Source organism: Rhinopithecus roxellana, chromosome 8 (assembly GCF_007565055.1).
Source record: "Rhinopithecus roxellana isolate Shanxi Qingling chromosome 8, ASM756505v1, whole genome shotgun sequence".
Lineage (NCBI taxonomy): Eukaryota > Metazoa > Chordata > Mammalia > Primates > Cercopithecidae > Rhinopithecus > Rhinopithecus roxellana.
In genome coordinates, this window is record NC_044556.1 from 41165956 (window position 1) to 41181006 (window position 15051).

The following is a 15051-nucleotide window of genomic DNA, read 5'->3' on the forward strand; positions in this document are numbered from 1 at the left end:
TGGCAGAGATGACCGCATTCTTGACTTTTGAGATCCATTTTCTTTTTTCTTTTTTTTTTTTTTGAGACGGAGTCTCGCTCTGTCTGCGCAGGCTAGAGTGCAGTGGCGCCATCTTGGCTCGCTGCAAGCTCCGTCTCCCAGGTTCATGCCATTCTCCTGCCTCAGCCTCCGGAGTAGCTGGGACTACATGCACCCGCCACCATGCCCAGCTAATTTTTTTGTGTTTTTAGTAGAGACGGGGTTTCACCGTGTTAGCCAGGATGGTCTCAATCTCCTGACCTCGTGATCCGCCCACCTCAGCCTCCCAACGCGCTGGGATTCCAAGTGTGAGCCACCGCACCCAGCCTTCTTTTTTTTCTGAGACCCAGGTGACATGATGGTGTCACTCTGTCACCCAGGCTGGAGTCCAGTGGCACGATCTCTGCGACCGCCCCCTCCCGGATTCAAGCGATCCACCTGCCTCAGCCTCCTGAGTAGCTGGGATTACAGGCGCAAGGCAACATGCCTGGCTAAGTTTTGTATTTTTGGTAGAGACAGGGTTTCACCATGTTGCTCAGGCTGGTCTGGAACTCCTGAGCTCAAGTGATCCACCCGCCACGGCCTCCCAAAGTGCTGGGGTTACAGGCATAAGCCACAGCTCCTGGCTCTATTTTCTTTATAGGCTTACCATCTATGTAGGCATCGCTAAACAATGTCAATTAGTTTTACCTGTGTTAAACTTCGTATGCATATAATCATACCAGTATATACATCTTTGTGTCTTGGTTCTTTCATTCAGCATGTCTGTGGGATTCGTCCTTATTGTTATGTGAGCTGTGATTTGCTCATTTTTATTGTTGAATAGTATTTCAATGCGTAAGTATACTACTGATTCTTTGGTCCACTGAGGAGGGACTTCTGGCTTATTTGCTGTTTTTTGTTTGTTTCCGAGATGGAGTATTGCTTTGTCACCCAGGCTGGAGTGCAGTGGCACGATCTTGGCTCACTGCAACCTCTGCCTCCCAGATTCAAGCGATTCTCCTGCCTCAGCCTCTCGAGTAACTGGGACTACAGGCGCCCGCCACCACGGCTGGCTAATTTTTGTTTTTTTAGTAGAGGCGGGGTCTCACCATGTTGGCCAGGCTAGTCTCAAACTCCTGACCTGAAATGATCCACCCACTTCAGCCTCCCAAAGTGCTGGGAATACAGGCATAAGCCACCGTGCCTGGCCTTTTTTTTTTTTTTTTTTTGAGTTGCTCTGTTGCACCAGTGCAGTGGCATGATCTCAGCTCACTGCAACCTCCACAGCCCGGGTTCAGTGATTCTTCTGCCTCAATCTCCTGAGTAGCTGGGATTACAGGCGCACACCACCATGCCTGGCTAATTTTTGTATTTTTTTAGTAGAGATGGGGTTTCACCATTTTGGCCAGGCTGACCTAAAGTGATCCACCTGCCTCAGCCTCCCAAAGTGCTGGGATTACAGGTGTGAGCCACTGCACCAGGCCTGCCTGTTTTTTTCATTACCTGGCTGGCCTCTATGGGTTGAGTTTGCCATCTCTGGAAACCATTCAGGGTAAATCTCTCTCCTTAGATACTTCTATATACTAAGAAAGCCTGGGCTTGAACTGCAACAGAATAATGACTGCTAAACAGAAGGAGCAACTTCCCAACTATTTAAAGTGCAATATCCCAAGGCCGGGCGCGGTGGCTCAAGCCTGTAATCCCAGCACTTTGGGAGGCCGAGGCGGGTGGATCACGAGGTCAGAAGATCGAGACCCTCCTGGCTAACACGGTGAAACCCCGTCTCTACTAAAAATACAAAAAAAAAACTAGCCGGGCGTGGTGGCGGGCGCCTGTAGTCCCAGCTACTCGGAGGCTGAGGCGGGAGAATGGCGGGAACCCGGGAGGCGGAGCTTGCAGTGAGCCGAGATCGCGCCACTGCACTCCAGCCTGGGCGACACAGCAAGACTCCGTCTCAAAAAAAAAAAAAAAAAAAAAAAAAGTGCAATATCCCAATATCGGTTTTGGAAAGGGGTGGGAGGCCTGGATTTGAAGAGGGGCCAAGCTGTGGGGAAGTAAGAGCATGAGGGGAGGACAGATGAAGCCTGCCCTTGGTGTGAGGACTCTTGACGTGATTCCAGGGCCAGGATTCCTGTCATCCATCTGCTGGCCCTTCGGACCACTCGGCCACTGGCATGCTTTCCAAGTCTGTATCCATGAGTGGCATCAACTGTCTCTTGGACTGGTCGGATCCAGATGGTGAGCAAAAGTAGGGAGCAAAGCAGGGGTGGCCCCTTCCCCTGTACATCTCGTTGCCACTCCTCAGAGCTAGCTGTTTAGGGTTCAGATGTCCTGGATTATGTTTAACCACATACCCTTGGAATCCCTAGAATGGCTTTATTATTATTATTATTTTTTTGAGACCGAGTCTCACTGTGTCACCCAGGCTGGAGTGCAGTGGCACAATCTTACCTCACTGCAACCTCTGCCTCCTGGGTTCAAGTGATTCTAGTACCTCAGCCTCCTGAGTAGCTGAGACTACAGAAGCACGCCATCACACCCAGCTAATTTTTGTATTTTAGTAGAGAAAGGGTTTCACCATGTTGGCCAGGCTGGTCTGAAACGCCTAAGCTCAAGTGATCCACCTGCCTTGGCCTCCCAAAGTGCTGGGATTACAGGCATGAGCCACCATGCCTGGCCTCAGAATGGCTTTATTCAAATGAGCAATCTGAATTCTGGATTTTGGCATTCTGAAACTCCTACCAGTGAAAGCGGACATAGGATATAGTGAGGTTCTCCAGCCTCCCCTATCACCAGAGATGGAGGACAGTTACCTGCAATGTACCTTGTCCTCAGATGGAGTACTGGGAGCTCTGGGTGAAACCTCTGATACATCAGTCTCTCAGCCACAGTCTCCAAATGACCCTGGTGCTCTGTTCCCCTGGATAACCCTGGTGCTATGTTCCCATGGCTCCTAAATTCTTCAGCTCTGCCCTGCTTAGACCCCGCCCTCTCTCCCTGCTGCCCACTGCCCGCCCTCAGGAATGGCGTCACATGCACCTGCAGCTTGGGAACCTGATCCAGGTGAAGCGGGTGGGGGAGGAAGCCCTGGGCGCCTTTGTCTGGCTTTAGCTAGACACTTTTCGTCTCCTTTTGTGTTGGCAGGGAATTTATCCCAGTCCTCTGCCATTGACCTCAGGAAACGGTGAGTGTGGGGAACTCAGAATCCTTCAAAAGCCCCTATAGGGGAAGAGCAATAAGGTCTAGGCCATGGTTTTGTAGCCCCAGGGGTCTCCCTGCTTCCTGAATCATTCCTCCCCTTAACATTTCTGATCTAAGACTTCCAAATATCCTTCCCTGAGCTGCATAGAATTCACCCTCTTTTCTTTGGTTTGGGTGGGCTCACCAGGTTCCCGGTAGCTGTGTGAGACCGGGGGAGAAATTAGGGAAAGAAAAGGAGTATCCAGGGCACAGGGTGTCCACTGAATAACAGAGCATGGGAATTGCTTGCTGTTGTCAGTGGTATAGGGTGAAAGGGCAGATAGACTGTTGAACAGTCTTAGGGACAGTGACCAAGGACCATGGATCAGTTTAGGATGGCTCAGATAACAGACCAATGGGGATTGGCCCTAAGGAGGGCTGGGCAAGGGCTGTGGAACTCCCAGCAGAGAGTGCAGGGCCTGAAGGCAGAGTTCACGTCTGGAGGTGGAGGCTGGGAGATTTGAATAACTATGTAAATAAGCATGTAAAATCAGCACCTGCTTATTTGGCTCCTATGGCTGAAGCCTGATTAGAGTGGGTCAGCCCTCTAAGACAGTGTGGATGTGTAAGCAAGTAATGGTCCCTTTAAGATATCAGGCTCTGCTTTGTGGTCCTGAAAATCTCTAGCTGACACATCCTCCTGGCTCTGGGTTTGGGATTAGCTCATGGGATGGGGCTGATGAAATCCCAGGAAATTCAGTCCTTATTGGCTTTAGGCCCAGAGGCCTTCTCCAAACAGCAGAGAGGGTCGTACACAGGGCTCTTGTTCTGAGAGGAGAAAATGCCCCTCGGGAGAGCCCCCACCCCATACCACTTCCGTTGGGGAGCAGCATGAGAGAGGAGACTGGGCCTCCCATCCTGAGCCTGGATTAGGTAGGAAGGAGGAGTCTGTATTTATCTGGGTGGAGCCTGGAGTTTTCTTCCTAAATAGAGGGGCTTGGGAAGCTGAAATGCCCACATCCAGGAAGTCCTAGGAGGTCAGGATGGGGGCTTATCTTTCTCTCCCAGTCCTTCCTCTTTCTTCCTTCCCATTCTGGCTCTGCTGGTCATGGATCCTTCATCCAGCATCTCTCAGGAAGTATCTTTTTCTTCATTTCCAGCATTACCTCCATCTTCTCATGTCTTCTTTTTCTCTCTGCAGCTGCAGCCAGCTGGAAGGACATTCAGGTACCTGGGCAGGCTCCTCCCTGCGACGGACCTTCAGCTTCCTCTTGGGAATGACTGGAAAGGCCAAGGTAGGAGTCAGCTGGGGAAGCAGGAGGCTTGGGACCCACTGCCCTCCCCAGTTCCCTTTCTCCCATCCCACCATCGCCACCTCCCACCACTCCCCCTATTAGAAACTCAGAGCAATGGTTCCATTTTTTAATTTTTTTAAGAGAGGGGGTCTCTGTCTCCAAGGCTGGAGTACAATGGCACGATCATAGCTCACTGCAGCCTCTAACTCTTGGGCCCAAGCAATCCTTTTGCCTCGGCCTCCCAAAGTGCAGGGATTATAGGTGTGAGCCACTGTGCCCAGCCAAATGCTTCAAATTTTAAGGGAACACATGCTATCTCTTCCAGCTTGTGTCTCTGTGTCCCAGCAAATCACCTTTTCTCTGCTTTCCCCTACTCCTCCAGCTTAGCAGTCAGCTGTGGACAGCTGGAAGGGGAAAAGGGCCAGGAACCTCAGAAGCTGAGAAATGGCCTAGCCCTCTCTCTCTTCAGGCCTCACATAGCTGACAGGTGGGCAGCAGAAACCTCAACCATTGGACATAATAATGATAATAATTACAGCACTACTTTTTAGTTCTTCATAGAGTATCAGGGTTTGCTAAGTGCTTTTACACTCATAATTTTACGGGTGGATACAGCAGCTGAAGGAGATGAAATCAGACCACAGGCAGAGTAGAAGCTGGGAAAGTATATGATTATGGAAGCACATGCATACCCGTACGTGTGCGGCCATGTGCTGTTCTGATCCCAGGAAGTGAAGGCACATTGTTCTCATCCTTATTACAAACCGTTGGGCTCTAGTGAAACCGGGAGCTCTGCCTACTCCTTGAATTCATTTCCACTTTCTTCATTTACTGTCAGAGTGAGCTGCCCCCCTTTTCCTCCCCTGGCCTCTCCAAGTATGCATGTGCTTTCCAACTTGGGGTGGCTTCTGAGTATTGAAAGAAACCCCAGGGAAGTCATCATCATATTCACCTTGAAGAGCCATGAGATTCTCACCAGTAAGTTTGCCTGGGCTCCTCTCAGCCCCACCCGCAGTGCCAGGGTTCTCCCCCTTCCAGCCTTTTTTGGCCAAGATTCCCTTTTCTCTGGGTGGGCTGGGAAGGTCAAAATGAAAGCAGGTCATGTTGTTAGCACCTCTCACCACAGGCCATGGGTGGGGAGTTGAGGCTGATGGAGGCATGAGACTGGGTGAGCCTCAGAAGAGGAGCAGCTGGAGAATCTGAAAGCTGATGGGAAGGGAGGACAGGTGGGACAGTGAGGTTTCTCTCCCATGGGGGAACGGAGATCTCGAGGGAACAAAGCAAAAACAGAAACTTGGGGTCTGAGTCTCACCTTCCTACAGGCTGTCTCACTATAAGGTAGGGTAGTCTGCTAGTGGAATCACCCCCTTTTCTTGCCGTGGGAATGGTAGGGGAAGTCAGTACTGCCCACGGGCCATCCAGATCCCAGTTAGTCTGTGTTTGTCCACCCTTGCCCTAACAGTCTGATGGAGGGTTGAGTAACCTGGTGAAGGGGAATGAGGGCAGAGACTTTGGAGCCCAGATGGGGAACAGGGAAGTGCCAGAGTGAGTCAGGACATTGCCTCGCTCAGCCTTTCCTCCCCACGTCTGTGGTCCTGTCTTCCTTTGTTTCCCTCTCCGCCATCTCCTGGTCCATCTTCCTTCCACCTTCATGAATATGTGGGCCTGCTTCATCTAATCTCTTTCTCCATAAGCAGTAAACATCAGGGGGTGGGGCTGGAGAGAAGCTCAGTCAAGCAGTGAGAGAAGGAAGTGGCTTAGTCCCTCCTACTTGAGTAGCATTGCACACTTGATGAAACACTTTCCAGGGGTCAGCTCATTTAATTCTTTTTTTTTTTTTTTTTTTTTTTTTTTTTTTTTTTTTTGAGACGGAGTCTTGCTCTGCCGCCCAGGCTGGAGTGCAGTGGCCGGCTCTCAGCTCACTGGAAGCTCCGCCTCCCGGGTTCATGCCTTTCTCCTGTCTCAGCCTCCCGAGTAGCTGGGACTACAGGCACCCGCCTCGTCGCCCGGCTAGTTTTTTGTATTTTTAAGTAGAGACGGGGTTTCACCGTATTAGCCAGGATGGTCTCGATCTCCTGACCTCATGATCCGCCCGTCTCGGCCTCCCAAAGTGCTGGGATTACAGGCTTGAGCCACCGCGCCCGGCCCATTTAATTCTTATAACAATTCTGGCAAAGATAAGTATTTCAATCTCAATTCTACAGACAAATACTTAAAGGTTAGTTACTTTGCCCAAGATCTCACAGCTCATAAGAGGTGGTGCCATATTAGAAACCCAGGGCTTTGGGTCTGTATTGCCTCTGTTTCTCTCAATAGCCCTAACACAACAGTTCATTCCCTCTCATCCTTTCCTTCTTCCAGCTTCTGGCTGGATGGCCACTTAAGGCAATTTGGCCTTAATCACCTCTTCCCAGAATATACAAGGTCCAGACCAATAGAAGAAAGAAGAAAAACAAACCACCTTGGGACAGTGTAGAGCTTGGGCTTGGGTATCCCCAGGAGACCCATCTCTTCACCAACTGGCCAAGACTTTGGCAACCAGGTTCTTCCCTGGGACCTCCTCCCTACCCCTGAAATGGGAGGGACACATTTCGTCAAGTTAAATGGGCTAAAGAAGGTGGTGGCTATTTTTAGATCTTGGTAGAAATGTTTGTTTTTGTGTATCTAAAAAAATTATTTCTGAAAATCCAGAAGATATCACTGGATAGGAGTAGAGGGGAGGCCGGAATGAAGAAGGGGCTTGGAAAAGGGGGGCAGGTGACACCAAGGGGATGGGAAAAGTGTTCATTGTTCAAGAGGATATAGAAAACGGAAACTGAGTCAAGCTGCAGGCCAAGCTCACTAAACACAGGTGTTTTTAAAGGCAGAACACTTTTCTTTACCCTGTCCCTAGTCCCTTTCCTTGTTATTCATCTCCTAAGAGGAAGAAGAGGGCATAGGGTGAGGGGTAGGGTAACAGCAGGGGGATGGAAAGTAGACTGAAGGTTGGGGTGGGAGACAGAAAAGGATTGGAGGGTCGGGTCCTCTTCTTTCATAGAGACCTTCTTAGTTGAGTTGAGGGACCGTGAGGTCCCTTGAAAAACCCCAGGGTTCAAATTCTACATTTCCTGGGTACCCAGGCTGGAGTGTGGCCCTTTAAGATAGCTTGCAGCACTCTCCTGCCCCAGGCCTGGGAGAGAAGCTGAGGTCCCACCCCAGATCTTGTCTCTGGGCCTCCCGTGGGTGGAGCCTTGAGGCCAAGATTCTAGCCTCTGGCTGTCTGTTTTTAAATTTAGTACATTCCTGAGTCTTGGCTGCCCACCTCAGGTGAGGTGAGTCTGGAGTTCTGGGGCCAGGAGCCTCAGGATTCTTGGTTTGGGGGAGTTCCTACGCCCTCCCTGTAGGCAGGTATCCTTGGCAGGTGCAAGCCAGGAAGAACCAGCTATGGCCCTAGGAAAGTCCTTCCTGCTTTCTAATTTTCATCTAGCCTGAACTGGGCATGGTTTATTTCCTCTCCCTTTTTCCTGGTCTTTGCTATTTAAGGATTCTAAACAGGGGAATGGGTGAAGAAAGAGGTGAAGAAGGAGTTGCTAGGCAGGAGGGGAGGCCGGAGGGGCAGTGTAGGGGTAGTGCTGGGGGTGAGGAGCCTAACCAGCTCAGCCAGTGGTGAGGCAGTGGAGCCCAAAAATAGTGGCAGAGGCTAAAATTGGCACCTACGAGAGTGCTGAGTTGGGCTTGAAACCTGCAGCCTGGCCCCACTACTGAGCCAGGGCAGGGAGCTGTTGGATCTGGGTTGGGTCTCTCCTCCCTCCCTTCTTCTCCTATGCCCTTTGGGGCCAGAATCAGGCAGGACCCTGTTAATCGAAGGCTCTGTCCCAGGCCTCTCTGTGCTTCTAGTTTCTCCTGAGAAATGGGAGACCCTGAGAGGCAGAAATGAACTTCATTGTAAGTGATCATAGTTAGACTGGAGGAGGAATTTTCCCAATAGCAGGAAACTCACCCAAAGTGGCGGCTGGCTCAGGCTGGGGAAAAGGGTCCAGAGAGATGAATGCCCCACCTTACCCTGCTTCTTGTGGAGAGGCTGGTTGGGCCCTAACTTTCTTTGACTAGGCCAGGCTGGTTTCTGGTCTTTCAGTTTCGGCTTAACTTGCAACAGAGAGAACTGGAGTTAGACACATGGAAGGCCTTCGGTAAAGTGGAGAATCCCAACCTAGTCCCCCAAAGTAGCTGGCAGATGCGGAGCTAGGAGGAGGATGGGCAGAGTGGGGTAAGGAAGGCCCCAGAAGCGTGGGGCATGTGGGAGAATTCTCTCCTCTCTATTCTTCGACCTCTGCGAGTGAATCCTACCCTTCCCGTGTACTGAAGACCCAGCGTTTAGTTCTCTGATTTCCTCTCTCTCTGGCCACACCTGCCTCAATCGTAAAAGGGGTCAGTCTGCTCAGGCCTGCTTTGATGGGACCCCGAAGGCCAGGAAGGAACTGGTCTTGGGTTCTCCAGGAGCTGGGGGCGGAAGGAATCCTCCTGCCTGCGGGTCTTTAAAGACTGAGGTAACGCAGTGGGGGAGGGAGAAAAGGAGGGGGAGGGGAGAAGGGAAGAAGGGGAAGGGAGAGGGGAAAGGGCCGACCTGAGTCTGGCTAGGGCTGCTGTGCTGGGTTTTAGGAAAAGCAGAGCTAAGAGGCGGGTATCTGGGGCTAGAGGGCGCCCCCAGGCGCTGGAGGGGAAATGGGCAGTGGGGCCCCTCAAACCTGTCCTAGGGACCCTCGTACCTCTCCAAGCTGCCCCCACACAAAAACCCTGGCGTCCCGTCCTGCGCGCCGGCACCCCGCCCTCCCTCCGCTCCGCCTCCCCCCTTCCTGAGCTTGGGCGGGGGAGGAGACTAGGGTTTGAGGAACTGGTGCTGGGTGCCGGGCGAGGGGAGTCAGACTTCCTGTCCCCGAGACCAACGCGTGCGGGCCGGACCCCTCCCCCCGCCCTCCCCCCACAATAGCCGGACGCCGGGGTCCGCGCCGTGTCCTCCCTGGTCCCCCAGTCCGATTATGTCTCGGATTGAATCCCTCACGCGGGCACGGATCGACCGGAGCAAAGAGCTGGCGAGCAAGGTGGGCTCGGAAACCCCTCTCCCTCCGCCGCGGTCCTCGGGGGCTCCCCGAACCTCGGCACCCGCGGTGCATCCCCTGCCTCCCCGTCTGCTTTCTGGGCGCCAAAATCGGGCGGAGCGGTGGATCGGCAAGCGGCGGGACGGGGTGGGTGGGGACTGCGAGCAAGTGGGTAAGGGTGGGGGGAGCGGCAGACGCGACGGTGCTGGGATCCCAGAAGGGAGCGGAGCAGACCTGGGCTTGGTCGCCTCGGAGCCAGCGGGACCGAGTGCTTTAGGCCGCTCGAAAGAAAGTTGCTCCGGTAAGGGACGGAGCAGGAAGAGGGAGGTGTGTGTCCCGGGGGTGGGGGCGGTGGAAGCTCCGGCACCTCCTCTCCCCCCGGGTCCTACCGGCTTGGCCTTGGCGTAGCGACCCCCCTCAACCCCCAGTCGCTGGCTTGGTCGTTCCCCCTTTGTCCCCGCCATCCGGCGGAGGGGACGGGAGGGGGTGGTTTCCCGGCTTCCTCCTACCACCACCACCACCTCTCCAAGACAAAAGTCAGCTCCTCCTCTCCTCGCAAATGGACTTTCCAGCTGTGATTCAGTTCTCCCCTCTGGGTGGGCGGGTGGCAGGGGTCGGGACGGCCGAGGGACGGCTTACTTCCCCCAAGCCATCACCTCTAGGTGAAGGGAGCAGAGGTCTTTGTGTAGCTGGGATCCTTTCCTCCATCCTTAGCACTTTGCCTGGAACATAGGGCCTCCATCCCTATCTGCCCCGCCAGCCTCCTAGCTCCTCTTTCTCCCAACCTGAAACCCTTAGGCTGACCCACCTGGCACTATGCATTGTGTTCCCTGACCTTCCTCCTCCTCCCCCAGCACTCTCATTCTCTTATCTGCTTGTCTTGGGGTCCCTTCACCTAGCATTTCATGAGTCCGGGTGTATAATTATCCACACTCCTCCCCCATTATGACCTCTTGGCCACTCCTCTCCAAGTACCCTTTATCCCTGCCTTTGTACCAGCCGCATTCCCAAATGCCCTGACCTTTCCACACCCAGACCCCAGGAAATGATGAAGCTGACTTGCAGGTGAATAAGTCAGAGCTGAAAGGAAGGTGGTGCCTGCAGACAGTACCTCCCAGCTCCTTGGGGCCCCCCCGCACTGTACCCATTATCAGAAAGGCCAGGTCCCAGCCCAGAGCTGGTTTAATCTCTGGCTTCTCTCCGACCTGCGTGTCCTACCCTGGTGCCAGCCTATGCTGATCACCGTCTTCAGCCAAGGGAGCAGTACCCCTCTGGAGTCCTTAAGCGTGATGGAAAGCCCTCCCCTCCACCTCCCTGCTGGTTCCTAGCCAGGCTACCTGTCTTGATGCTAAACTGGGAGAAGCAGAGGTTCCATCCTGGGTTGGGGGTGGAGGGCCAGGGAAGGCAGCTTTAAAAAGACTTTCTTTCGGGGGTTGGGATTAGATTTTGCTCTCCGGAAAGCAACGGGGGATTTGAGTAGGGCCTAAGACAAACAGAGGGCCAGGGTGAGGTGGCTGACGTGTGGTGGAACAGTGGGGTAGCAGACAGGCTCTTCACAGCCCTGCGCCAGGCCAGGCCCCAGCTCCAAAGTCTGTTTATTTTTTCAACCGTTTGAGCTGAGACCCTGGAGTAGAGCCAAGGGGGGCGGGAGAGGTTTTTTGAAACCACGGAAATTTGGTTCCACCCTAAAAAGGAAAGCCATGGGGGAGCCGGTTGGGGGAAGACCTGGCTAGGGGGTATAGAGAGAGGTTCTGGGGGGGCAGGTAGATACTGGGATCCCTTTTCCATTATTGTGGAGAGCTGGGAGGTCAGACACCTGGGTGTTCATGCTCTGTTTTTGTTTTTGTCTTTTTGGTGGTGAGGGGACTGGCTCTTTCTACCATGGGGGCTGGGTGTGTGGGGTGGGTAATTTGGGAATCTGGCTGGCAGCGGGGAGTGGGGGGCTGAGTGGGTGGATCTGAGAGGGCAAAGAGACCACAGGAGGAGGGTGGTTGTCAGTTTGGGCCGATCGGAAGGGGAGGGCCACCTCCGGAAAACTGTGGTTACAGAAGGGGGAGTTGGTTCTTAGCCAACAAACCCTGGATCCCCTCTCCCCCTCCCCCCAGCACACCAGCTGTCTCCTTTCTTTTTATACTGTGGTGGGAAGTAGAGGGGCACCCGCTGGAAAAGACATTATTTGAGGAAGATGGTCTCCCCTGCTACCTCCTTGGGGGGATGGGTCACAGCTAAGCCCTGACACCTCAGCCCTTCCCCATTCCTTGCCTCATTCCCTGGGAGCTCCTCCTAGGAGGAGGAATGTAAGTTTAACCTGCCCCTTTCTCTGTCCCATACTCACAGGATCTCTCTGTGTAGCCCCCTCCATGCTTCCTTTTTCTTTCCACTCCATTTCTGTTCTCCCAGGCTGTCTTCAGTCCTCCACCTCCTCAGTTCTCTCTACTCTACTTCCTACCTCCACAAGCCCCAGACCTCACAGGTCCCCTTTCTCTCTTTAGCCCCCTGTTCTTCCCTTTCTCCTTTCCCAAACCCCAACCATCCTATCCCTTAGAACAAAGGGTCCTTTTCTGCCAAGCAGGGACCAGAGGTCTAGGGATGGCTGTGGAGGCTGGGGGTCTCCTTGGAATCTCTGTGGTGGGCAGGTGGAGTGGGGAGTGTGCAGAGCGACTATCTCTTTGTTCTGAGGAGTGGAGAGGTGGCCGGCTTTGTGTGCAGGACTAGGAGTGCAGCGGAGAGGAGAGGGTTGGGGGAGCCGAGGAGGGAGCTGAGAGGGCTGACGGTGTTGGAGGAGAGTGGAAGAATAGGGGGTCCTCCTGGTGGCTGAGGCTTCTGGGGACATAGACAAAAATTCTAGGGGTCGTGGAGGTTAGGGAGAGAGTTGAGGGGGAGGGGAGAAGTGAGGATGGGGGAAGGGAGTCTAAAGCTTAGGGAAGTCACTGAGTAACTTGCAGGAGGTTTGACAGGGCCTAGAGAAGGACCTGCTGAGGCCGACCAGAGGAGTTACAGTGAGGTCTGATCTCAGCCACTCTGGCTGTGGAATTTGACCTTGGAATCAAGGAGGGGAGAGATGTGAATGTGTACATCCCCTGTGTGCATGTTACTGGTGTGCTGGTGTGTCAGTGTGTCTGTCTGCCTGCCTGCCCTCCTATGTCTGTGCCCAGATGCTCTGGGCCACTGTTTTGAACAGTGGTCAGCAAAGTAGGGGTTCGTGCTCTCTGGCCATGAGAAAGTACTTCATCTTTAGCTTCAGTTTCTGGTTGGAAGTATCATCTAGGAGCTGAGTGAGCAGATTGGTCAGGATTTCTGAAACTGGTAAGAGAAAAGGCTGAGAGGAGCTGGCTGGACCCTTCCGGGTTTGTTTATGTCTCCTTGGGAGAGGGTGGGGGTGGGGTTGCAGGCAGCAGCTGCCCCCCTCCCAACCCAGCCGGCCTGCCCTGTGCCAGGAGGGCAGGGAGTCCTGGCACAGCTATTGTTCACTTGCACAAATGCCTGTCTGTTTGCATCGCTACCCCCCCCCTCTTTCTGCTTGTCTCTCTCTCCTGGCCTGACAGGTGTGGCCGGGTAGGGGGCAGGCTGGGGTCCAGGATGCTTGGGTCTCAGGGTCCCTAACCTGATTTATTCCCTGTGGCCCTTAGCACCCCTCTTCTGTTTCACCCATACCCACCCCCGTTGCCAGTGTCTCATCTTCATTCACTAAGCAAGCATTTATTAAGTGCCTTTGTGTGTGCAGTGATGTCTTTCTGTGTAGTTTCTGGCTTTGGCATTAGTGTTTCCATTTGGCTGCCTTCCCCTCAGCCTCCTGTCTTCATCTTGTCCCGGGAAGCTCATAAAGGAGCAGGGCCTGGCTGAGACCACCCCAAGCCCTCTTCTCAGTCCCACTGCCAGCAATCCCTCACGTCTTCATTTCCCGGCCCTATAGCTCCTCCTCCAGGACTCAGTGCCCTTCATAGCCAACGGCACCTCTGCTGTCCAGGGGCTGAGCCACAGGTGACTCGAATCCCAGTGGAACACTCCACGGGCTCTCTGGTCACTTTTACAAAGGGTGTGGACAGAGGTGTAACCACCTTGGGGAAGGGGCTGCTGCCAGGTGCAGCTGGAGGAGAGGTGATTCTGAGTACTCTGTGACTCTCCCAGAAGTCTTGATTTGGACATAACTGAGAGAGAAGCAAAGGCAGATGAGAGAGCTGGGCACAGTGACTCGCACCCGTAATCCTAGCATTTTGGAAGATCAAGGCAGCCGGATCGCATGAGCTCAGGAGTTTGAGACAAGCCTGGGCAACATAGCGAGCCCTCATCTCTACAAAACTACTAAGTTTTAAAAATCTATTATTAAAAAAAGAAAAAGAGGCCGGGCGCGGTGGCTCAAGCCTGTAATCCCAGCACTTTGGGAGGCCGAGACGGGCGGATCACGAGGTCAGGAGATCGAGACCATCCTGGCTAACACGGTGAAACCCCGTCTCTACTAAAAAATACAAAAAATTAGCCGGGCGAGATGGCGGGCGCCTGTAGTCCCAGCTACTCGGGAGGCTGAGGCAGGAGAATGGCGTAAACCCGGGAGGCGGAGCTTGCAGTGAGCTGAGATCCGGCCACTGCACTCCAGCCCGGGAGACAGAGCGAGACTCCGTCTCAAAAAAAAAAAAAAAAAAAAAAAAAAAAAAAAAAAAAAAAAAAGAAAAAGATGAGAGCTTAGGGCTTGCTTGGAGAAGTTCTACCTTGCCTGGGTAGATCTGCCTGGCCTTGCTGCCCTCTGGGAGCACAGGAAGCCAAAGTCCTAGCCTTGGCATTGCCTTCCCCTTCATGTACGTCACTGTTTCCTCATCCCTTAGCCTGGGAGACAAAGTGGAGAGAAGAAGGGAGACTGTGTCTGCCTTTGAGCTTTTCAGTAGAGATCCACAATGCCCTCTGCCGTTGCTCCCATCTTTCTTTCTTTCTTTTTTTTTTTTTTTTTTTTGAGACAGAGTCTCAAAAAGAGGCTGGAGTGCAGTGGCGCCATCTCGGCTCACTGCAAGCTCTGCCTCCCGGGTTCACGCCATTCTCCTGCCTCAGCTTCCTGAGTAGCTGGGACTACAGGCGCCCGCCACCACGCCTAGCTAATTTTTTGTATTTTTAGTAGAGACTGGGTTTCACCATGTTGGCCAGGATGGTCTCGATCTCCTGACCTCGTGATCCACCCACCTTGGCCTCCCAAAGTGCTGGGATTATAGGCGTGAGCCACCGCGCCCAGCCTTTTTTTTTTTTTTTTGAGACAGAGTCTCACTCTGTTGCCCAGGCTGGAGTGCAGTGGCGTGATCTTGGCTCACTGTAACCTCCACCTCCCGGGTTCAAGCAATTCTGCCTCAGCTTCCTAAGTTGTACAGGCACTCACCACCACACCTGGCCAATTTTTGTATTTTTCATAGAGATGGGGTTTTCGTAGAGATGGGGTCTTGACCTGACCGAGGCTGGTCTCAAACCCTTGACCTCAAGTGATCTGCCTGCCTTGGCCTCCCAAAGTGTTAGGATTACAG

The 15051-nt window shown here is 53.3% G+C and overlaps 1 protein-coding gene and 1 long non-coding RNA gene across 13 annotated transcripts in view; one reads left to right on the forward strand and one right to left on the reverse strand.

Moving 5' to 3' along the window:
* Positions 1-15051, forward strand: part of ARHGEF2 (Rho/Rac guanine nucleotide exchange factor 2) — a 57641-nt gene that overhangs the window by 14325 nt on the left and 28265 nt on the right. For 4 of the 12 annotated variants that reach the window (XM_010368096.2, XM_010368097.2, XM_030936564.1 and 1 more), the window contains exon 1: positions 9319-9553. In XM_010368096.2, the coding sequence (XP_010366398.1) occupies positions 9491-9553 (63 nt within the window). In that variant the 5' untranslated portion in view covers positions 9319-9490. Of the gene's footprint in view, positions 1-2120; positions 2239-3144; positions 3185-4014; positions 4114-4381; positions 4476-9318; positions 9554-9747; positions 9852-15051 lie in introns of those variants that run through there. The other 8 variants (XM_030936566.1, XM_030936568.1, XM_030936569.1 and 5 more) reach the window with 5 other exon arrangements.
* LOC115899185 lies at positions 3926-9208 on the reverse strand. The gene is made up of 2 exons (XR_004058876.1): positions 8455-9208; positions 3926-4461 (listed from the first exon to the last, which is right to left on the reverse strand). It is a non-coding gene; the product is annotated as an uncharacterized LOC115899185 (long non-coding RNA).